This window comes from Simochromis diagramma, unplaced genomic scaffold (assembly GCF_900408965.1).
Source record: "Simochromis diagramma unplaced genomic scaffold, fSimDia1.1 OVJJ01000487.1, whole genome shotgun sequence".
Classification (NCBI taxonomy): domain Eukaryota; kingdom Metazoa; phylum Chordata; class Actinopteri; order Cichliformes; family Cichlidae; genus Simochromis; species Simochromis diagramma.
The window spans coordinates 4,488,263-4,510,904 of record NW_024387305.1 but is presented as its reverse complement, the minus strand read 5'-3'; the positions used below and the strand labels follow the sequence as shown (position 1 = coordinate 4,510,904).

Sequence of the window (22,642 nt, the reverse complement as noted above, 5' to 3'; positions counted from 1 at the left end):
ATTATAATATGTTTTTCTGTTAATGTGCCTTTGAAAAGGACTAAACCACGCTCCTATACTTTATATTAGTTATGTAATGACTTTACCCCAGTAAATAAATTGTTAGATATCTGTTATTCTTGTAAAACTGAACGTACTTAAAAGAATGAGGCAATGCATAATGCGTATGGTGCTACAACCAAGAAGAGTCTCCTCCACCTGTGCTTTGAGACTGTTGACCATGCGGGAACCTTACGGTACGACTGATTCCCATGTCAGAAAATGTTTGAGGTGGGCGCTCGAATGACCTCTGGGTCACATTCCATGCAAAGCGACTGTGCGGTCATGCTGACCATGTAGATGTTTAAATAAGAAAAAAAATGGCAATCAGTAGCGGATGGAGGGGGGAGAAGAAGGAGGTTAGGGGTAAAAAAGAACTTGTGCATGAGGTACGGTCAGCTGGGAAAGTGCTTGAAGGTGGGTGTGTGCAAAGAATTGAAATATGTTGAAGAGATGCGTGTGTTATCTTTTCTCCTCACCACTAACCATCCAGTACCTCCCCTTGCGGTGTGTCGTCACCAGATGATCTCAGGGCCTGAGAGGAGCTGCAAGAGAAAATGGGAGGAAATCTGATCCATATGGTGGCACTATAAAGGTCGTCGCTGATTTGCAGCCTTCATCAAAACCTGGTCAAGACTTCATCACTTACTCATGACTAGGACCCTCCTCACGCACCTTGTCACAGTGCACTGAATGTCTCACCAGTCTCTCTCTCCAGCAGAACCAGTTATCTGCCTGACCCTTGGGGTGAGGGGTTCATTGCAGCAATCTTCAAAACTGATTCTTCTTTGAAAGGTAAAGTATTTGCAAGTTGGAAAGTTTTTGAAGATTTCTCATGTTTTGCATGAATTAATCAGCATGTCCCTAATTTTTTATGTTGCCTCAGATATGAAGATACTGGGTCCATTTGTTTTCCTGCTCTTGCTTGGGGGACTGTGGTGTCAGAACAACCGTAATGCTAAAGCTACTGGAAAGTCCACAAAGAAGTCTAGTGGGATCCAACAAGGTGATGCTGGCCAGTCTGCCTCCGCAGCTGATGTTACTTCAGGAAGCACTGGAAGAACTGGAAGCACCTCCAGAAACACCGGAGGCTCAGCCGAATCAAGACAGGAAGGTGCTGCAGGGACTCGTGGAGCTGGACAACAGACAGATGACATGAGGCTGCACTACCTCACAAACACACAAGTTACATGTAATGATGGGACAGTAGCTGGGTGAGAAGTTCTGGGTGTTTTTGCTCTTTAATGTCTGTTTGCTGATTGAGTCAGTGATTTTACAAAGATGGTTTATCTTCTGTTTCTCCTCATGCTCATTCATTTGTTCTACAGGTTTTACCTAAAGGAATTCAGAGGAAGCCGCCGATGGTTGTTATTTCTGGAAGGTGAGTATTTAAAACCCCATATGGTTAATTTAGTCCCCTAAGGTCAGTTTGTTTTAGCGTGACACCCGCTCATTGGAATCTTAATGTGGATGTCATCTTGTCCTGTCAACTTTTTTGGTTGCTCCGTGTCACAGACTTGAAATGAGGTTAACACCGGGGGAGTGTCTTCCAAATTTACTTGTACTCTGATATCGAACACAAATCATTTTCCTGCATGTTACTGAGTGACAAATTAGCAAAAATGAGCAATCTGCATGCTGACAGTTTGTAAATTAAAGAGATCATTCTAGTCTTTTGCTCAACTGTGAATTATTATTGTTATTATTATCTTTTTTCAATTCTATTTATATAACACCAAATCACAACAACAATTGTCTCAAGCTGCTTTATATTGTAAGGTAAAGACCCCATAATAATACAGTTAATGCATACTATGGTCATGTTAGTGTAGCAGCCTGCAGGTGCAACCATTGCTTTCACCATTCCTCACAGGCCTGTGTGATGGGCTAACAAGGGTGTCCCTATCTTGGATGTGAATGTCTAATATTAGTGTCTATTATATTTAGGTGGCTGGTGCTGCTACAGCAGAGAGACCTGTGATTACAGGTACCAAAATATCCCCCGACTAATGAGCTCATCGGGGTGGCCTGAAACTAAAAGAGGTTAGTCAGCCGACAGTGTTTCAGAATGCCTTTCATAGACGTTTCCACAGAGTTGCTTTCTTTGACTAGTGAGGCAAGTGGACATCTGTTTAATGAGCGATTGTTGGATTTACAGGAAGTGGAATATTATCTTCTAAAGCTGAGGACAACCCACACTGGCATAACACAAATATTGTGTAAGTACCTGCATAGATGTGCTTTGTATTTTTGCGGTTAATGAAGGTGTATAAAGACAACTTTTTCTTTGTTCCCATAGTTGTTGTATTAATTAATTTGTGTATATAATGGGAGACACTGCAGGGGAGTAGGATTAAACATTCAACTTACAAATATGAAGACTGTTATTTTTTTGTATTATAAATTTTCTGAACTTTGATGTTTGAATATGTAAATGAAGTGTTATCTTACTAAATAGACACTTCATAAACACGTTTGTACATCAGAATGAAATGTTTTTACATCAAGATCTTCTGTCACTTTATATATATTGAAACCCTCTTGACAGAAAAATAATTTTTAGGGAAGAATATTCAGTAAATCAAGATATAATTGGTAACATTTATGAAGAATGTCTTTGTAAAAACCTTCGAAAATTAAAAAAATTGGACTAAAACTAAGGTTTTCTGCGTGTAAGTGCTACTGAGTATGTGTATTTTCTATGGATTCTTTACTCATTCTTTAAAGGAGAAAAGTTATAGATGTTTTTATTGGATGTCATAAAACTTCTCCAGTTCATCGTGTGTCCTTGGGCAAGACACTTCACCTGTTGCCTACTGGTGGTGGTCAGAGGGCCCGGTGGCATCAGTGTTCGGCAGCCTCGCCTCTGTCAGTGCGCCCCAGGGCAGCTGTGGCTACAGTGTAGCTTGCCATCACCAGTGTGTGAATGTGTGTGTGAATGGGTGGATGACTGGTTGTGTAAAGCGCTTTGGGGTCCTTAGGGACTAGTAAAGCGCTATACAAATACAGGCCATTTACCATTACTTACATTGAGAAAAAATATGCTGAATAAATATTCACAAATATCTGTAAACATCCAGGCCAAAACTGAAAACTGAAAACAGCTATATTAAATTAAATTAACTTAAATTAACACATAAATGTGCATTTTTTTCTGTGCACTAATCTGAAAAATGCTATAAATAAAACTTGTTTTTAGCTGTAAGGTCGCTTCCTGAAGCTGTTTTAGGTGATTTTTTTGTGTGTGAAACGTTGGATAAAGTGTCTAATGTTACAGTTCCTAAAATGATTGTATCGAAAAACAACAACAACAAAAAGGTTGCATAATCAGGGATTCAGCAAACACATCTTCTTAATGCAGCTGGTAATATGCTTGACCTAAAAAGGATTGAAAACACAATTCCTTGTGCGTGCAACACTTTCAGTGACCCTTTTTATGTCAGACAAGATTACTTAATTATGCAGCACAACAACAAAACTGTATCACCGATTAATGACGAATAAATAATTTATTTTGTTTTCTTTTCCCCTTTCTTTCTTTCTTTTGAAGATTGTTTTTTATGTTGAAATGTCGAGGATGACTTTAGTGATCGCACAGCCTGAGGAAAGAAACGTCTGAAAAGTCTGGTGGCACAGCAGGATATATGCTGCGTGGTGAACTGGCATATGCGTGTAGTGTTTTGGGTGATATTTTTAACTTTCCGCTTTCATCCATGCAAGCAATTTTAATCTTTAATGATAAAGTTTCGTTTATGAAATTCAGCAACATGCAGGCTGTGTGATCAAAATAGAGATTTGCCACTTTCTGATATATGACAGAAGTTGTCAGCTCCAGCCTGAGGTGATTTTTATGGGGGAGGGAAGAAACCAACTTCAGGGCCTCCAGCTTTAGTCTAACAAATGTGATTGTCTTCTTTATGGCAGATTCATCCCTTACTGTTCCAGTGACGTGTGGAGCGGCACTGGGCCTGCACCAACACCCCCTTCCAGGCCACGACAAGGCAGGGACAAAGTCAGAGATAGGAATACAAATGCAAGTAAGTTTCCTCAAATCTTTTACAATAAGGTAACCTGTAGCTCCTTTGGATACAAGAAAACATGTATTCTCTAAATGTTCAGTTAATTAGAGAATAAAAATCTTGTCATACTTGTCTTTACTATCAGCTGAATATAACTTCATGGGATCCCTAATCATCCGTGAGGTCATCAAAGATCTCATCCCTAAAGGAATCAAGCAGGCCAAGGTTGTCATGCTGTCTGGTAGCAGGTGAGTTAGTTTTATTGTGCTCTGATGGACAAGAGTCTCTGTACCATCTGGACCGTCTCCATATCTACCATTAAAGTCCTATTTTGGGTGCATCCTCTTGTCAACAATGAAGATGTTTACAGTCAACTGTGATCAGTGACATAATGTTTATTAAAGGGCCTTGCCCTGTAATGGTGAACATTCCTCCCAGGTTAGCAGCATGGTTCTTGAGACGTCCCCGGGCCCTAAAACAGGATCAACTGAATGTGAAACCTGCTAAATGTTTACTTCCCCGCTATGAGCTGGCATGCACTGTCAGTTTGATATCCTAAACAAAAATGTCACCCTCAAAGCCAAACTATTTATTCATTTTCTTGGCTCCCCTGCAGCGCTGGTGGAACAGGTGTTTTGCTCAACATTGAGAGGGTGGCCAGTCAGCTCCAGCAGCTTGGTGCAGAAGCTCAGGTCCGAGGCCTCGTGGACTCAGGCTGGTTTCTGGAGAGCAAGCAGCAAAGATCACCAAACTGCCCTGAGACAGTTTCCTGCTCACCTGAGGATGCTATCAAGATTGGACTCAGGTGAAGACAATATTTAGATCTCTTCCTATGCCCGATGTAGGATTTGGAAATCATATTATTCGTGAATTTTATTGATTAACTGTGCATTATTATCTCAGGCTGTGGAATGGGGTTGTTCCTGATAGATGTCGGCAGCTCTTTAAAAGAGGGGAGGAGTGGAAGTGCTTCTTCGGTCATAGACTATACTCTACTTTGACGTGTGAGTGTTGACTGGTGTCTTTGTTTATGATGATGTTTTAAATTTAAATGCACACCATATGACATGACTTGAGCAGTTCAGAAATAATGAGCACTGACATATTAGAACTGTGAATTTCCTTCACTCAATCAGTGAACAGACTGATTCCCACGCTGATGACATGATAAGCCAATGTAAGTTCATCTGGACTGGCTTGAACTGGACTGCATCTTTTTTTTAGAGGCCTTCTGAATATTACAGCCCTCGATGCAAACTTTTAAGATCTTTATTGTCACATATATGGAATTTTAAAGTTGCTAAATCAGCAAAGCATATAAAAGCACATGTTTAGTCAAAATCTCCAAATCAGGGTCTGAAATTAAAGAAACGAGATTTTCTATGTAAATCTTGAAACTCTAACTGCTACGCTGGTGCGTAAACTTTTAGATCATGACATCCTGAGTTGTATTCACTGTAATCATTGAAAAGGAGGCCAGTGTGGCTAGTAACAGTATGTTTAACTGGTGGATTTTTGTGTGTGTGTGTGTGTGTGTGTGTGTGTGTGTGTGTGTGTGTGTGTGTGTGTGTGTGTGTGTGTGTGTGTGTGTGTGTGTGTATACAGCTTAATAACTGGCAGGAAGTGACTAATAGACTTGATTGAATTTACTGATTTGATCAACTAAATGCTATTTTCCCTACAGCCCCTGTGTTTATTGTACAGTGGCTGTTTGATGAGGAACAGCTGAGGGTGGAAAACATCTATATAGGGGGACAGAGCATGTCTGAGGAGCAGTGGCAGTACATACAGAACCTGGGCTTGGAGCTCAAAAACTCCCTGAGAGATGTTACGTAAGTTCCGTAGAACTTATCATATATTGACGTCTAAACATTACTAACATTAACAGAACATAAAAACTGTATGTTTAGCACTCACTGATTTCCAGCCATTTCCTGAAATTGAAATTAAGCCCTTTCGACAACACGGAACTGCTTTTTAGTGTTTTCTTTTAATATTCTTGACCATTGATAGTGGCAAATACAATCATTCGTTTTAATAGATCAGGAAATCAATTCAATCTACAATTTATAATTATAAAAAAATATTTTAAAATAGAATTGGTGACTTTAACAAAATGTAATAGAGCTTGCAGAGCAGTGGTGGTGAGCTACTATCCCCTTTCCATTTGTACATTTACATATCAAAGCCTGTAACTGTTGAGTGAACTGCCAGCCATTTAAAACAGCAGACAATCAAATTCTATGTTAACATCCAACAGTTCCTTGACGTTCTCTGTGCCGTCTATGCATTCCTGTCAGAAGTCGTCATCACGCAGTGACTAGATTCAAATCTTACTATAGCTAGTTGAAAAATAAATCAAGATGGATTTTAACAAATGCTCTCTCTTTGCGTGTCTTTTAGGGCTGTATTTGCTCCGTCCTGTCTCTCCCACACACTAATTACCAAAAGGTAAGAATGGATATTCAAGTTCACCTGGCACCCTTGTTTTTTCTCCCCAGCAGTCATATCTACCCAGTGAGCTCATGCTGCTGTTTTTGTTTTGCTTGTTCATCAAACCACATTGTCACCAAATGCCACTTCACACTTTCTCTAGCCTCCCAGTACCACTTTAACATAGAGATTATTTAGTTGTTCACATGGACATTGATGGGTCATTGCAGTCTTATATAAGTATACTTAGTTATGCTGAAGTGGGTGCAATCAAAGTCAGGAGCTGAAAGTTCAAGGTCTTTTGTAGCTTTGTATGTTGCAACACTTGCAGTTGCAAACCTTAAAGTAAAACAGTCTCCTGCCATTTGCCCTTTTCTGGTCCTTAATTACTAACTCTGACAACCTTCCCATTTTTCTTTTTTTATTTCTAATTCATAACTTCTCCTTCTTGTTGTTCCTAAAGTAACTGGACAAGTTTTCAAGTTAGAGGCACGTCTCTGCCACGTGCCCTTCAATGCTGGGACAGGAGTCTGGAAGCAATACGTAACAACAGGACCCCGGCTAAAGGATGTCCTTTTCACCTCGTGGATTCCTGTCAGTGGCCACAGTGTAACCCCACCTGCCCAGCTTTGGTGGATAAGACCACCCAGCAGGAGCTTACCTTGCTCCAGATGCTGGTAGCCATGGGTCTGGACCTCCAGAGGCTGGGCCTGGATCCCCAGGGAGATGCAGATTCTCTTGTCAGCATGGTCAGGAATGGTGGCTAAGTGTGAAAATTTAGGGTACACGAAAGGTTAGCCAGAGGCTTAATAGATGAAAACAAATGTGTTGAAAATTTAACGTAACCATAGAAATGCTGTAGAAATCTGGTTACTATGTCTTGTGCTACTCAGCATTCCATTATGCTCCACATGACTGTTCACTTTGAGACTTGGCTGGAGGGTATGTCACTGCATCTGGGTTTGAATGGTTTAGTGGGCCCTCTACTGGACACCAGTGGAAAGAGGTGTTGCAGCTGTATTGATCAACAAGCTTAGTGTTTAGCAGATGGCTGTGCATAACCTCCTACAACACACTTTCAGCCTGATCACTCCACAGGAACATGTAACATCAGAGCATGGTAGTAGAGTTGTAATGAATAGAAAGTACCTGAAAGCTGACGGAGACACAAACATTTTGCTCAAACAAGATAGAAATGCTTTTGTGTTCATGCAGCTTTTAGCAGTTAAACTTGCTATATACTCTTTATCTACAGTCTGTTTTAGTTATTCACTGATTTCCAACATGCATTATTGAAAAATACAGAATCTGTCAAATTTCTAGTAATCAGATTACTACATAATAATACACAAATGAGCTAAATGTTCAACTTTTTTGGAGAAAACATATCAAAAAGTTTCACTTACTTTTACTCAGTAATTTTTGGTGCACTTAATTCCAAAGACACTACCGATTTTGGTGACTTAGTTTGAGTGTGTAGATTCTGATGCTATGCTGACATACATATATTTATATATATACATATATTACATAGTATCTATACATACTTTCTATGCATGCAAAATAGAAATGTGATTAGTTATTGTAATATTTCTGTGTAGGGCAGACAAAGGTGATCAGTGACCTACCACAATAATTTGTGAGTTTATTCAAGGAAAAAAAAACACAGTTTTGACATGTGAACTTATTAATGTAAAAAAACAAAAAACAAAAAACGCTGCAGTTACTCACTGCACAGTTGTGACAATCTATGTCTAGTGACATACACAGACATAATGCAACTAGTATTTCATAGGGCTTAATATTGCAGTCCTTCATTGTTGTTAAAGCATGATTTTTCATAATGTTGTGCTGTTTTTGCATTTACAGACAATGCTGTATCTGTATGTTTTAATTTCCTTTAGGTACTGCAATAAGGGTGTTGCACGTGTCAAAATGTGGAATAAAAAATATGATGTGGATCTGAGAGTTTGCACTTTGCAATCTGTTTTATTATACTCTTCACAGAGTCTGAGTCAGAATACACATTGAGAAGATTCAATAATTGTTGAAAGTATATTTTACAGTTTCCTTCTATGAGGAGCACCAAGTCCATAGAGACTGTTAGCAAATGTGAGAACAGCAGAAACAATATGAAATAATGACATAAATGATGGTGTTTAATTCAGTTCAGTTCAATTCAATTCAGTTGAGTTTTATTTGTATAGCTTTAAATTGTAAGGATTTATTGTAAGGTAAAAAACCTACAATAATACAGAGAAACCACCAACAATCAGATGACCCTCTGTGAGCAAGTGCTTTGACAAAAGTGGGAAGAAAAAACTCCCTTTTAACATGAATATATGCCCCTTTTTTCTTTACTCACCACCAAGCACACTGGCTGTACTGTCCTTCAAATTCCAGGCTAAGATAATCTCTGAGTCCTCATTTCTGAGAATATTTAAAAAACAAAAATCAGAGTCTTATTTGCCTAATGACCAAAAAAGTGTTCCTTGAAATTGGAAATTTTATTTGCAACGGCGTCAACAAATCTTACTAAGTAAACACAAGAACAGGGAAATGGCGTTGTTTTTAGTTTGTGTGAATATTCACAAATTTGTCAACATACAACCATGACCAGACATATTCACTGAGACATGACATTGAGAGTTAATTGCCTTTCCAAGTCTTCAATTTACAATATCTATTCTGAACTTCAATATTTTCCCTGGGCAAAACAAACAAACAAACAAAATATAATTTTGGCTTCTCTCGTATTTCCTAAGGGGTGGCCAGATCAGATGGATCTGCATGTTTTATTATATGCTGGATGCCCTTAGCCAGGTTTAGGACTGGAAATAATAATAATATTGTGTACATACTCATGTATATTTTCATATTCATATATTTTCACTTTTAAAAGCACTCATAGTTAAGCTCCTGGATATTAATGCAGTACACTCATCGTCACTTGGGGACACTGCTTTAAATTTCAGCAAAGTTATTTATTTTTCTGAATTTCATCTTCGTTTGAGGTCGAAGAAAGTGGCCCACTTAAGCTCACAACTATAAAAAATAAGACGATTTTTCTAAACCTGCCAAACAAAATAAAATATTAGTTACTTATAAATGTCAGACTTCTTATAAAACGCTGGCAGTTTTCAGGGACAAAATAAACATGAATTTTTCGGTACGTGGGCATTGTTGGGGGAGTTTGGGCTTTGGCGCTGTGGGCCATCTCGGCTTGAAAAAGTCTCGACCTTTTTTCCCATAATGCACTGCAAGATTTTCGTACTTCCTCTTTCCGCCATATTGCAGAACCGGTAAGATGTGTTTTTACATCGTCACCTTCAATCTTTTAAGTATCTAAAGCATCATATTGTGAAATAATCCATAAGTGAGTCCATTTCGAAGTCAAAGTTGGTAGTAATGATTTGGGCTGATTATGGTTTCCATTAGTGAAGCGGATTCATAATTTTTGTCCTGTGTTAGCGGGACTGCCTGGCCCCGGGAATTGGTGCGTTCAGGGCGGCTTGATGGCTTGATAGCTGTTAGCTTTGCTCCCAGTTATGCGAGTTTCAAATGTCCAACGAATAAGACATTTTAGCTGTCCGTACAGGTCTGTATGTGGTACATATTGTCGATAATATTTTGACCGTTGTAACTGCAGAACTAAGGGCACTACTTACTGTGGCGTTTGCAGGTGGATAAGCTAAGTAGCTAATCTGAGTGCTCATGAATGACCATGCTTCAGTGGAAGGCTCCGTTTTTCCTCTCTTAGTGTAACTGAAGCCACAGCATTACTTGTCAAGAGTAAAGTGTGAGCAGTATTTAACCTGCCATCTCTGGAACATATTAGCCGCCAGGCTCATAATTGTAGACGGAAGGAAAAGGGTCGGCATGATTCGTGTTAGCAAGGTTTTGCTAACTAGGCTTTCTTTTACATAAGTCCTCCTTTGTAGTGTAGTGAGCATTTTTGTCAAATTCACTGAGTTTTTTTTGTAACGTTTCACCATCAGTGTTCTAGTGTAGTCTGTAGAGCGTCGATGGTGATGATACTCACTAATTTCCTTCTTGTCCAGGCCTTTGGATCTAATGCTAAAAGTCTTTTTTGTGTGTGTGTGTGTGTCCACAGGCATCATGGTGCGCATGAACGTTCTCGCAGATGCTCTCAAAAGCATCAACAATGCTGAGAAGCGTGGGAAACGTCAGGTCCTCATCAGGCCCTGCTCCAAGGTTATTGTGCGCTTCCTAACCGTCATGATGAAGCACGGTGAGTGTCGTTATGTTAAAAATGTGTGCGTTCCAAGTTGATACTTTATGCACCACATGCAGTCGTAAAGCATCTTGAAGGGCTGACTGCTTTGTTTGTGTGTACAGTTGGTAAAAGTATAACTTCAGTTTAATTTGAGACCTCTAGAAGCGCCCTGATGTGTTTAACTTAATGTATATAATAATTATGCGCATTAATAACGTGTTTAACTTAATGGTCTTTGTCATTTGTGCCTTGCAGGTTATATTGGTGAGTTTGAGATCATTGATGACCACAGAGCCGGAAAAATTGTTGTCAATCTCACAGGCAGGCTGAACAAGGTAAATATAACCAACCTGCACTGTTATTCATGTCACTTCTTTGATAGTTTTAAACACATGCTTTGTTTCTTTTGCTATGAATGACTGAAGGAAATATAATTTTATGTTAGTGCCGTTTAAGTTAACTTGGGTCTTAAAGGGCTTCTAGTGATAATGGCGACAGAGAAGCTGTTTCTATACAGTCTTTACAGTTATGTACCAATAAGTCAGTGGCCATTGTTTTCATTTCGATATGTTAAACTTGGTTTAACTCTTATCACTGTCTAGCCTTGCTTGTAGCTTTAATGCTTTGTGAATGGAGTCTAAACCACTCTTTCTCTTTTGTCAGTGTGGCGTGATTAGTCCACGTTTTGATCTCCAACTCAAGGACCTGGAGAAGTGGCAGAACAACCTGCTGCCCTCAAGACAGTTTGGGTGAGAACTATTTGTCATCACACTTTGAATGCAAAAACCAATAGAAATGAGCAACCAGGCATTTCTAAGTGTATTTTGGCCCCTAAATGTCTCTATATGATGAGTGAGGCTCTGGTTTGAAAGGTGTGCCATTTGCTCCTCTGATGCCTTCTCTTTGTTGGCCCTGCCTGACAAAATGGTGTAGTTGGTTAGTGTTTCAGGTGGTTAACTGTGTCGATCCATATGTCTCGATTTGTTATGAGTAACTGTAGCATAAGTATCGCCGTTTGTCGCTTTTAAATGTTTTGGGCACAATGCAACTGGACAAAGATTTATTTTGTATAAGGCAGCCACAAGTGGATGTTTTTATTTATTTTAAATTGCACTCTTAATAGTTTTTCAGACAGATGTGTGACTAGTGCAGAACTATACTAGGCCCATCGATCAGATGGCTACCACACTGTTTCTGTAGTCCTGCACACATTACATTGTTAATGTGTTTCCCTGTTGGTTGGATGATCTGTCTGAAAGATCATTTTGCGATCTGTTACAGTTGTGATCTAGAGGGCAGAGAGGACATTGCTGCTGTCTCAGCCTGTAGCTCAGTTTAAAGATATGCAGCTGATTGAAGTGTCTTCATAAAAAAAACAGCTTTAAGAAGCATTAAAAACATGTTTAATGCTTCTTGAGCAGGTGGTGTGATAAAGTACTCTAATTGTCTTTTTACCCAAAGGTTTTGATGTAGTTTGTGCTTACAGTAGGGCTGTAATTTAATTTTATTTACAATTTTATCTCCAGGTACTATGAAAACAGGATGAAATGACTACTTTATTTTTTACATTCATTATTGCTTCCCTTACCCATGTTTTATAAATCACTTGTGTACATTTATTTTACTCTGTCACTCACAGTTTAGTCTCACTCTAATCAAGATGACTAAAAGATTTAGTTGTGAAGATCTAGCTGGATGAAGTAAAACAAGGTTTCTGGGGGTGAGTGTGTCAAAGGATCCTTAAAAGTTTCCTTTGATTCCAAATTGCTCAGGGTCACTGACTTTGTCGGTGTTGCTTTCAGTAGCGAATGACAGTTGGCCTTCAGCTTTAGCTGATAGTTGAGCTGTTCTCCCCCATGGTGGTCCTCTGAGGTATCCAAATGTACTTTTGGCTGTGTCGTCTCCTTTGTCTGCGCCCTCACCCTCCGCCCTGTATTGGTAGCAGGCCAGAAATCTGTTGTCCTTGCGACACCAGCTTTATCATTAAAAACATCTCTAAGGCCTAACTCACGACTAGATAACAGCATTACCAGCAACTTTTAAATTAGAATTTTTTTTCCACTGTACAGATCAAAGAAATGGCTTCAGAAAGCAGAGCAATAAAGACTTTTTTAGTTATAGATTTTTTTTTTTTTTTTAAAACATTACCCACCTTGACTCCACTGTGGCATTACTGTGTCTGACAGAGAGGGAGGCTGCAGCTGTTATCATACGTGTGGCTGGAAAAGAACTTTGGCTGAATTTTTATAACAATTTTGGTTCCCACACATGCCCCTTAATACGTTTTGCAGATAACTCACTCCCCCAATTTGAGTGACATCTCATCACTGTTGAGGCCTAAAATCTGTTCAGCCAACTTGGTGTCACCCCTGTGACACTCCCCCTCCTCCTCTTTCCTTTTTTTCTTTTAATCAAGCAACTGAGAATGAGTTTGCTTTTTTGGTGTCTGTCCACTGATGAGGCAGCAGCTCCTCTAAAGACTACATTCAAAGAATTAAATGTCCTAAACTAATAATTACAGCTTTTTTTTTTTTTCTTTTAATGGTAATATGATGCAGTGTCCCAAAAGGTTGAATCTGTTCATCTGGATGTAGTGTTTTCAGTGGAAGAATCAACCTTTTGGGATTGACTTACCGGGATGATTGAGCATACATTGAGACATGATGCAGTGTGTTACCTTATCCTGAGGTTAAGGCTACGTTTAACGTTTTGCTTTGACAAATTCCATCAGCATCAGACTCGAGAGCACAGACTTCACTAAAGCAGCCAAGCATACTTAACTGCTTCAGACATGTATGTTGACCATGTACATGTATGATGTTGTGACATCTTTTGCAGACAGTATATTGCTTTTAGCGACAATGTCAATAAATGTGGCAAATAAACTTGTGATTATTATGCTCTGTCAAGCATGACAGGAGAGCACACATCGTAAAAGCACATCTGTATTAAAATGTGGGTGTTTTACACCTTTGTTATTGGACAGTAAGGAATTAAACAGCAGCTATGTTTGAACAAATTAACACTGCACTGATTGTCTACATACTTACCAATGTAACTCCGCTCCTTTGTAGGGGTTTGAGTGGTTGGCGTTGGAAATAAAGGGCATGGTGCGTGCCCTGGATGGTGTACAGTTTGTACATATTAATGTTGTCGGCTCTCTTGGGTGCATTTGGACTTAATTAGGAAAGAACGAAGTATTTTCTTTCTACACCATAAAATCTCAACAACGGATTAATTTTAGCAGACTTTAGCACTAAACTCCAGCAACGCAAACACACTGTAGCACTTCACAAACTTCAACCAGCTCTGAGGTGAACGAAAGTCTGTTTAACTTTTTAAAGACCTGTGCTCGTAGAGCTTTTGGGACAACTATGGGTAATAACTGTGAGGCAAAATATTTTTATACTTTGCTGGAAATGCAACATTAACAGCAGCACTTCAGAGTCCCATATTTTACTGCAAAGTATACGCAGACTCAAACTTGTTTTTACAAAGAAATATTTGGTAAATTTTCATATGTGGACACTGAATTTGAGCCCAAGCTTTTAATTTGGGAGATAAAGGTCTTTGTTTTTGGAGATGCTTTTGTTTTTGAATGGAAATGCCAAAAATGAGCGTGAATAGGATCGAGATTGTTGTGACAGTTGTAGTTAAGCTTTGATGTGTTAAATGCAGTTGCTTTTGGAGCATGAAATCCATAGTAACCTGCAGACATATTGGGCCCAGTTTGCATCAGCCACTGACTCTCTATTAAAGTATGGGTTAATATTTCAATGGGATTTTTTAATAGCTTTATTTGAATATTTTGCAGCTTCTGTTTAGGTAAAGCGCAGAAGGGTAAAATATAATTTAATTTTGGGAGTTCTATATAGAAGTTGGTACTTTTTCTTGTTAAACACTCCCATAGCTGGCAGCAGTTTCACTTAATGTTTTGGAAGATGCATTCATAAATGTGCTGCACATTTTAATGCTCTGTTTGACTCTTGTTTCCATAGATACATTGTGCTGACCACCTCAGCTGGCATCATGGATCATGAAGAGGCCAGACGAAAACACACAGGAGGCAAAATCCTTGGATTCTTTTTCTAAAATGTAAAGAACTGCAAATAAAAAAACAACCAGAGGAAAGCTGGCAGGCTACTGTGATTTCTTACGTACAGTGAAGTGTTTGAGCCAGGACTTGAAGTGTGTGCTGTTGGCGGTTGATGGTTTGATTTCTTTGATAACTTGACGTGTCACTGTGGCGCTACAATTAATGTCACTTAATCATAATTGTACAAAAGTAGGCTCAATGAGCAAGACAAGAACATGAATCGTGTTCAAAGGTTTGAACTACCACATGAAGTATGATCTGACACAAACCACATCAACTCCAGAAATTGGAGATGTATAGTAAAGTGGCTTCAGATAACAGCTAAGCCTGAAAGTCCACAAAGAAACCCAGTAACTGCTACAAATGCAGTGCAGACAAGACAAAGTAATTTTTCAACCAGTTTGTTCCTCGGTCAAAGCTCCAATTGGTTTGAGAATTGAGAAAGTGATGATCTATTGATCAGTCTGCCCGCAGGCATCACCTGAAAGCATGTGGCTGCCTATTGAGACAACTAGAAACCATTTACACAAAGTACGAGTGGTTGGATTTTGTTGTGACCTGGGAACAGACCCTAGAGGACTTCATCCATAAAGCTATACGCTGACAGTGGGTAGATATTGAGTCTGGGCTCAGGAAAAAAACCTCAAATAAATACATCTGTGCCGTACATGTGCCCCCCCCCCACCCCACAGTGGCTATTAGAAGCTGCTGAATCTTTGCTATAGATATAACAGCTTGTTTGAAGGGGAAAAAACAGGCCCCCCCTCCTTTTGCCTTTGCACACACAGACTTTTCCTAAGAATCCTTTGTGTATTTGGTCTCGTCCCCATCCTCTTTGAGTATGGCTGCTGACCTTGCATAAGACACTGAGGAGACAAGGTAACAGGCCTGCTAATGCAACAGTTCTGTTCAAGTGCTTCTTGTGCGCAAAGATCACACAAACTGAATACCTCTCATGGGTTCACAGCACTTAACTGCTATCTTGTAAAATGGGGGGAAAACAAACTTGAGCTGGCCCATGTTTTAAAGGTTGGGGACATCAGGCAAAATGTGCAAAGATGAGATGGAAAGGTATAACTTAAGAAGTTGAACTGTTTGGATGGCTTGCAAAAAATGTGATATTACACAGACTCAAAGGCAGAACCAATTATGCCACAGGGCAGCATCCAGTGTGAGCTGATGAAAGACACTGGTCATGTTGCAATTATGAATTCAGTCTGAGAGCTTTGCCACCTCAGATGCCTTCCTCTCCCATGTCTTCTGCTTAAACACAACTTTCTAATCATACAGAAATACATTTAAAACAATTTCTAAAAGAGCACTTGAATAAATCATCAGGGCTTCAGGGAAATTTGCTCCCCTGGGAAAAGACTTAGTAAAAATTTTAAAACCTATTCCTTGCTCACTATGGATTTCTGGCATTTGCATACCCGTTTAAAAGAATAAGCAATAAATGCTGTTTTTCCCTTTTTTTTTGGCTACAGGTATAAGCTACTGTATTTCATTGGCCATGCACTTGCAATATGCAAATTGATAATAAAGTTAAATTTGTTACAAAAATAATAAAAAATGAAATGCCATAAGAATTACAATCATTTCCCAGAAAGTTATAAAAGTAATTCAAAATTAAGTAAAACCGGTTTCTCTTTCAGAAAAGCTCTGTAAGAACTATCTGCACATTTTCATTGTAATTAACAACTTGTGTTAACATTTAAATAATATTTGCTAGCACAAATTGTTTATTACTCAATACACTTTGTTGGGATCTGCATATTTTTAGAAAAGGATGATAAACTGAAAACGCCTCTAATTACGTGTTATGTGTTATTTAAACACCCTTTCCTATAAACCCCAGTTTATTGCGGGAGCTATAATTAATGCACTAAAGCTAAGTGGTCATAACCAGTTCAGGCTTGGTCATTTCTATATCGAGACGTTACATAGTAATCTCTTGGGGCTACTTTTAGGACCCCCTCTTACATTACTTGGTTTCACCAAATCCTGCAATTAGCCCATAACCCCCCCCCACAATGTGTTACTTTTTGTAGCCCCCTCGCTGTAAAATCCAACTACAGGCTGTTAAGATTATGGCAGTTTATTAATTTGTCTTTAAAAAGTCAATGACAAAGCCCAGATTCTTTCTGCTGAGTCAGTTTGCTGGTTTGTTGTAATGCGAGTATGGCATCCTGTATTTTTAACATAACTAAGCAATTTACTAATATTTCATGGTAATTATAAACCCGTTTTAGCCCCTCAGATGATCCGTAGGAGTAGCTGCAACCCCTTGAAACAGCAAGAAGAGAATTAAGTGCCTGGGCCCTTTCAAACTGAAAATGGCTCGGGGGAGAAAACACCCGCGGTTAGAAAAGTCTTTCTCCGTCTTTCTCAGTGTTTCTGCCACAGAGACAGTCTGTTTGAAGACAATATGTCACTGTACATCTGGGGATTGGGGTCCACATCCTGGCAGCCTCCAACACGTTTCTCCTGTCTTCACCATATGTCAGCTGGATCCCTGAGATGTCCCCAAAGGCTTTAGAGCACTGCAGCAGAGGAGAAGTGAAGATGTGCAGCTCTCTAAACAAATAGAATACATTAATACCGTAATAAAAAGTCTGCTGTTTGGCCTGCTTTGATAGAAAGAGCCAGAGGCAATGTGAGTGCAACTAGGTTGTGTCTCTGTGAGCCTTTGTTGAATGTATTAGATACAAAATATTGTTTTTGTGAAAGCGTGATGACATGCTTATGTACTGAGGATTTTCCCTCAAACTTCTTACTATAGAAACTGTGTAAAATTAAAAAAAAAAAAACTTTACCATAAACGAAACTATTTTACCTGCTGTTAGACCAAAGTACAATATGAGTAAATTGAGTCACAACTGTGAAAAATAAGTACGACCCAGAATGAGTCATTAATGCAGTGCTCGCGTTTAAAGCTGCTATATAAGGAAAATTCAATTACACAAAAATGTTGTAATGTTGTTCTGTGGAGGCTAACATAGCACACCTTTAGCACAAGCAAGTCCTTATGTGTGTGTGTGTGTCTCCACCACAGAGATGTTTCTCAGCACATAAGAGGAGATTCTGGCCATCTGAAATCCCCCCACAATATTTCCCTGGGATTAAAAATGTAGGCTTCTTTTCTTAACTAGGCCATTTCATTATTTCTTTCTGAGACACTCCTTGGTGGATTCACCAGTGTGCTACAGTCTGCTAAACTGCTAAGAGGCCCGCTTCTGATTCAGCTTCAACTTTTGGATGTCGCCTTATCTTTAAGTGCTCTTTGATGTGATGCAGAATTCAACAGTTGCCAGAGTTTCCTGTGGTGAATTTCAGTGCTCACTAGTCTGCTCTTTGGATTAAAAACAGTAGAGCAGCTAATCCGGGACAAAGTGAGAGTTGTTTGAAATTTAAGCCTCTTGTAGATGATTTTCATTTGGAGATTTTTTTTAAAAAAGATTTACTTTTTAAATATTTATTTATATAATATTATCGCATTTGCAGAATGTTTATTAGATTTTTTTTTAAACTTTCTAACAAATAAATGACAGATATGAAAAAATAAATAAAAGTAAATATATTAGTAACTTAACATCAGATTTTTTACCTTGTAATCTGCATTTCTAAAACAAATTCATGCACAAATCTAAATATATAAAACACAGACCTTAATGACCTGTTGCACCAATCTGATTGAAAGGAAGCACCAGCAAGAGAGGAAACAACTGTACTGTAAAGTGCAGTGTGATAAATGTTATTACAAAGAATTTGGTCGTTCCTAATCAGCTCTTCTTAAATTTTAGAAAAATGGCAAACAAAGGAGGAAGTTATAAAAAGAAAACATAGGGGTAGATCACATATCAGATCACCAGGACAGAAAACACAAAGCAATGACTGGAAAATGGAAAATGCACAATAAACGCAAATGGGAAGAAACAGGAGTCAATGTTTGTGATGGATCTGTAGCAAATGGGCTGAATCGAAAGGGATTTACACATAGATAAACCAAAGGAAAGCCACCACTAACACCTTAACAAGAAAACCCCCCAAAACAGGTCCTGTGGACTAAAGAGCAGTGATCGTGGACTGTGGATGATTGAATGAAATTGACCTTCACTGAGGGATCGTGAATCTGCGTTGGCCAAGAACATGATACTGGATTTTTTTATGTCTGCCTGAAAGAAACAAGCATACTGTCTCACTCATTTATGATATGGGGTTGCATATCAGGTAAGGGACAGGTGGACCTTAGCTTTAAATGCACAAATTTACCCAGAAGTCTTGGACTCTCTAAGATTCTATTGATAGAAAGTGAGTTTGGCCATCATGAAGTCATTTTCAGGGTATTAATGCATTCTTAATAGAGCAGAGTTTTAAAGCAGTCCAGATCTCAATCCAATTAAAATTTATGGTAGAAACCGAAAAAATGTGCATGACAATGGTCCATTCTGCAAAGCTGATCTGTCAGCTGCTATTTAAAAGCTGGAACCAGCTTGATGGAGAATATTGTTTATCATTCATAGAGTTCATGCCTGGGATAATCCAGGCTGTCATAAAGGCTGCAATAAAGTACTAATTGTGATGTTTTTGTTGATGATTTCAAAATGTTTGTCTCCACTTGATCTGGAGGAAAATATCTATCGTTAAGTAAAATGGTTTTATTTGAGGTTTGAGGTATTTTTTAAAAGAAGTGCTATTAAACAAAACAAAAAAACATGTACCGAAACAAAATAGTTTTGTGGCATACACGCGATTTATCCAAGTGTGGTCGTTCTGAGATTAAAGTCAGAATTCTGATTTTTTTTCATCAAAATTTTTTTTTTCAGAATTCTGAGACAAAAGTCAGAATTCTGACTTTTAATCTCAGAATTCAAGAAAAGAAGGGAAAAAAAAGACGTGCCCACTTTTCTCCCCCAGTGGCCCTAATCCTCTTCCGTAAAACAAAGCATGTTGCTCTACAGTCTCTGTGTGAAACCAAACCCACGTGTGAAATAATAACATTAGTGTAATGGCGAGAATTCTAACAGCCTGCTTTTTCTCAAGGAGTTCAATGGGGTTGTGTGCTGTTCTGTCCGTATTGATTTTTGTGCTCCTCGCTAACCTCTATCATTATGTAGACAAAGTCTCCATCGCCTCAAGTAATTCTCTCTGCGACTTGGGCCGAGAAATGAGACTTCTGTGAAGTGAAATGATCTGGTCCCTCAGTGTTCTTTCCGAGTGCGATGGCGATAGAGGTCGAGCGCAGCAATTCATTGCTGCAAATTTCTGGCAAGAGCGAAGGCTTTTACAGTGGACACAGAGCTTCTTGTGCAAACATCACATCCATTATTACAGCAAAATGAGAGACTAACCACTGGAGTCTGGAAACTTATTAGCTGCTTGCTATAGCATCAGTTTTCAGAGACCCCGGCCATGCTGCGGGTAATGGATGGTGTCAGTGTGTTTAATACCAGCTGGGCTTCTGCCTCCTTTGTGCTTTCAGTTTTCTTCCTGAACACTTGGGGGCAGTAGAAATATGTCTCGTGCGGAGCGTTCCTCCTCCGGTCATGGTCCTCATACTACATTCAGGCCAAGCTGGTTGGCAAGCAGCAAGACTAATTATGATTGATTCAGAGATAAGAGAATTAATATTGAAATAGCAGTTAAAAGTATGAAATGTGGATTCAGTCAAAAGAGATAAATTTCTTTTTACTCAGCCTTACAATGTCTTCTGCTGCCATAAATCACTTTGCTGGTCACAGTGAAATGAGGGAGAAAAACAAAGATGATTAGAAAGGAAAAATGGATGTGCAAAACTCAATTAAGACACTTTTATGAATTTATACATTTTACATATACCTTTTGGGATCGAGATTCAAACACAAGGTGGGAAGCAAAGTCTGCTGCATATTAAATCGGAGTTCCTCTAAGACACAGCGAAGCTCAGTTGGATTGTTTCAGCTAAAAATCTAATAAAAAAGGGTGTTGCAAAGATGAAACAACATCCTCCATCTGCATTTATAGCGGGGGGAAAAGAAAAAACAAGAAAATTAGAATCAGAGGCCAAAAATCAAAAGCAGACAATACCCTTTGCATCAGAGTAAACAACAACATTAAAGTGATTTCAGTTTATAAGGTTACACATTCTCAGGCAATGTGTCTCCTGCACCATCACAAACACATTACCATACTGGTGTTGCATGAGATCATATTCTGTATTGCACTTCTACTCCCAGCCATGTGATTTATTCCACCACCCGACACAGCTCAGGCTGATGCCGTATCTACAAAGACACGAGGAAATTCTGGAATAAATGGTGACCAGCTGAGAAGAAGATATGAAAATGTAAAGAGAGAGAGAGAGACAGAAAGAGGAGAGCTGTTGTCTCCCCAAATTTGAATGAATTCATGCATTCCAAGGTGAAATAGAGGGCTGTGCATTGTCATATGGTCATTTCGCTGATACACTTATCTCATGTTTTTCACTCTCTGCTCTATCTCAGCCTGTATGCCTTATTTATTAGGGCAAACCAGGGAGGTAGGAGTGGTGGGTGGGAGGTGTGTGTTGGTGTGTTCGCGGTGCCGAGGAGTCTGGTGTGCATATGATGAATGAGATAGTTAGGAAGCAGTGAATTTATGGCTGTGAATGCAGCCATCCATTCTGTCCTGCAGTCCCTGGCTGTCCTCAAGGGCACGTGCTCCTCCGGGTCCCATCTTAGGCGTATCACTAGGGATCCCACTGCTGCTGCCGTCGCTGCTGTGGGGAACACCAGGGTTGTCCAGGTAAACGATACGGCAGCCTTTACCCCTCCCTCACTGCATGTTGGGCAATAGTTAATTAGTAGGCAATGAGCACAAGCTGTTAATGTACATATAATAGCAGGGAGGCCAAGAGGTGCCGGTGAGCTGGCTGCCTTTATTAATTAGGCCTCTCATTTGTCCGCTATATAGATCACCTTCAGCATTACAGTACAGTTGGCCTCTTATGTGACTGATGTAGACTACAGTATGCCCTGCAATAAATCATCACATAAGAACGATTACTCTTTAGTCCTGATTAATTAACAGTGAGTGAGAGTGTAATGTAACTTAAGGCATACTTATTATATTACTTTTCTGGGCAAGGACTAAAAGCTAAACAAAAATTTGTTTGTAGCTTTTGTAGTGAGCCTTTATGAGCAGGTTATTTATTTTTTTAAAGAATTAAAAAAGAAGAAAGATTTTGTGTATGTGTATTTTTAAATGTTGTTTTAAGTTAATCTTAATTGTTCTTTCATTTAACCTTGTTTTATTGAGAAACTGCTTTTTAATTTAATACTGAAGTTGTTATATAGTGACTCTTATTTGCTACCAGGTTAAGGTCATGAAGTCCCATCTTAAAGCCATGATTTTTTTGCATTTTGGTCTGAGTTAGGAGTGAATCTGACTGAAAAACTAAGGGTGCTTTATCTACCTGTGTGTCCGAGGTGGTAATCTGCAGCACGGGGGCAGCACAGGGCACGGTTCTCTCACCTTTCCTGTTCAGCCTTTACACTTCAGACTTCTGTTATAATTCGGACGATTGCCATCTACAGAAGTTCTCAGATGATACAGCCATCATTGGATGCGTATCAGACGGGAATGATCAGGAATACAGGGGGGTCATCAGTGACTTTGTTGGCTGGTGTGAGACCAACGTGCTCCAAATCAACGCCGGCAAGACAAAGGAGATGATCATAGACTTCAGGAGGAAGTCACCCCCTACAACACCAGGTGAACATCCAAGGGAAAGACATTGAGATAGTGGACTCTCATAAGTACCTGGGTGTTCACCTCAACAATAAACTGGACTGGACTACAAAT

The 22,642-nt window shown here is 39.2% G+C and overlaps 2 protein-coding genes across 2 annotated transcripts; both read left to right on the top strand.

Annotated features, from left to right (window-relative positions):
• Positions 1–220: 220 nt before the first annotated feature.
• On the top strand, positions 221–8,445 carry notum2 (notum pectinacetylesterase 2). Its single transcript, XM_040004396.1, has 12 exons — positions 221–236; positions 926–1,253; positions 1,368–1,420; positions 1,987–2,082; positions 2,198–2,258; positions 3,964–4,076; positions 4,204–4,306; positions 4,675–4,863; positions 4,962–5,062; positions 5,743–5,890; positions 6,462–6,509; positions 6,955–8,445. The coding sequence occupies exons 1-12, from the start codon at positions 221–223 to the stop codon at positions 7,256–7,258; spliced, it is 1,560 nt and encodes a 519-aa protein (XP_039860330.1). The 3' UTR covers positions 7,259–8,445.
• Positions 8,446–9,688: 1,243 nt separating this feature from the next.
• rps15a (ribosomal protein S15a) lies at positions 9,689–14,859 on the top strand. The gene is made up of 5 exons (XM_040004749.1): positions 9,689–9,793; positions 10,606–10,743; positions 10,984–11,063; positions 11,392–11,477; positions 14,727–14,859. Exons 2-5 carry the CDS (start codon positions 10,611–10,613, stop codon positions 14,818–14,820), a joined length of 393 nt encoding a protein of 130 aa, XP_039860683.1. The 5' UTR covers positions 9,689–9,793; positions 10,606–10,610; the 3' UTR covers positions 14,821–14,859.
• The last annotated feature ends 7,783 nt before the right edge of the window (positions 14,860–22,642 follow it).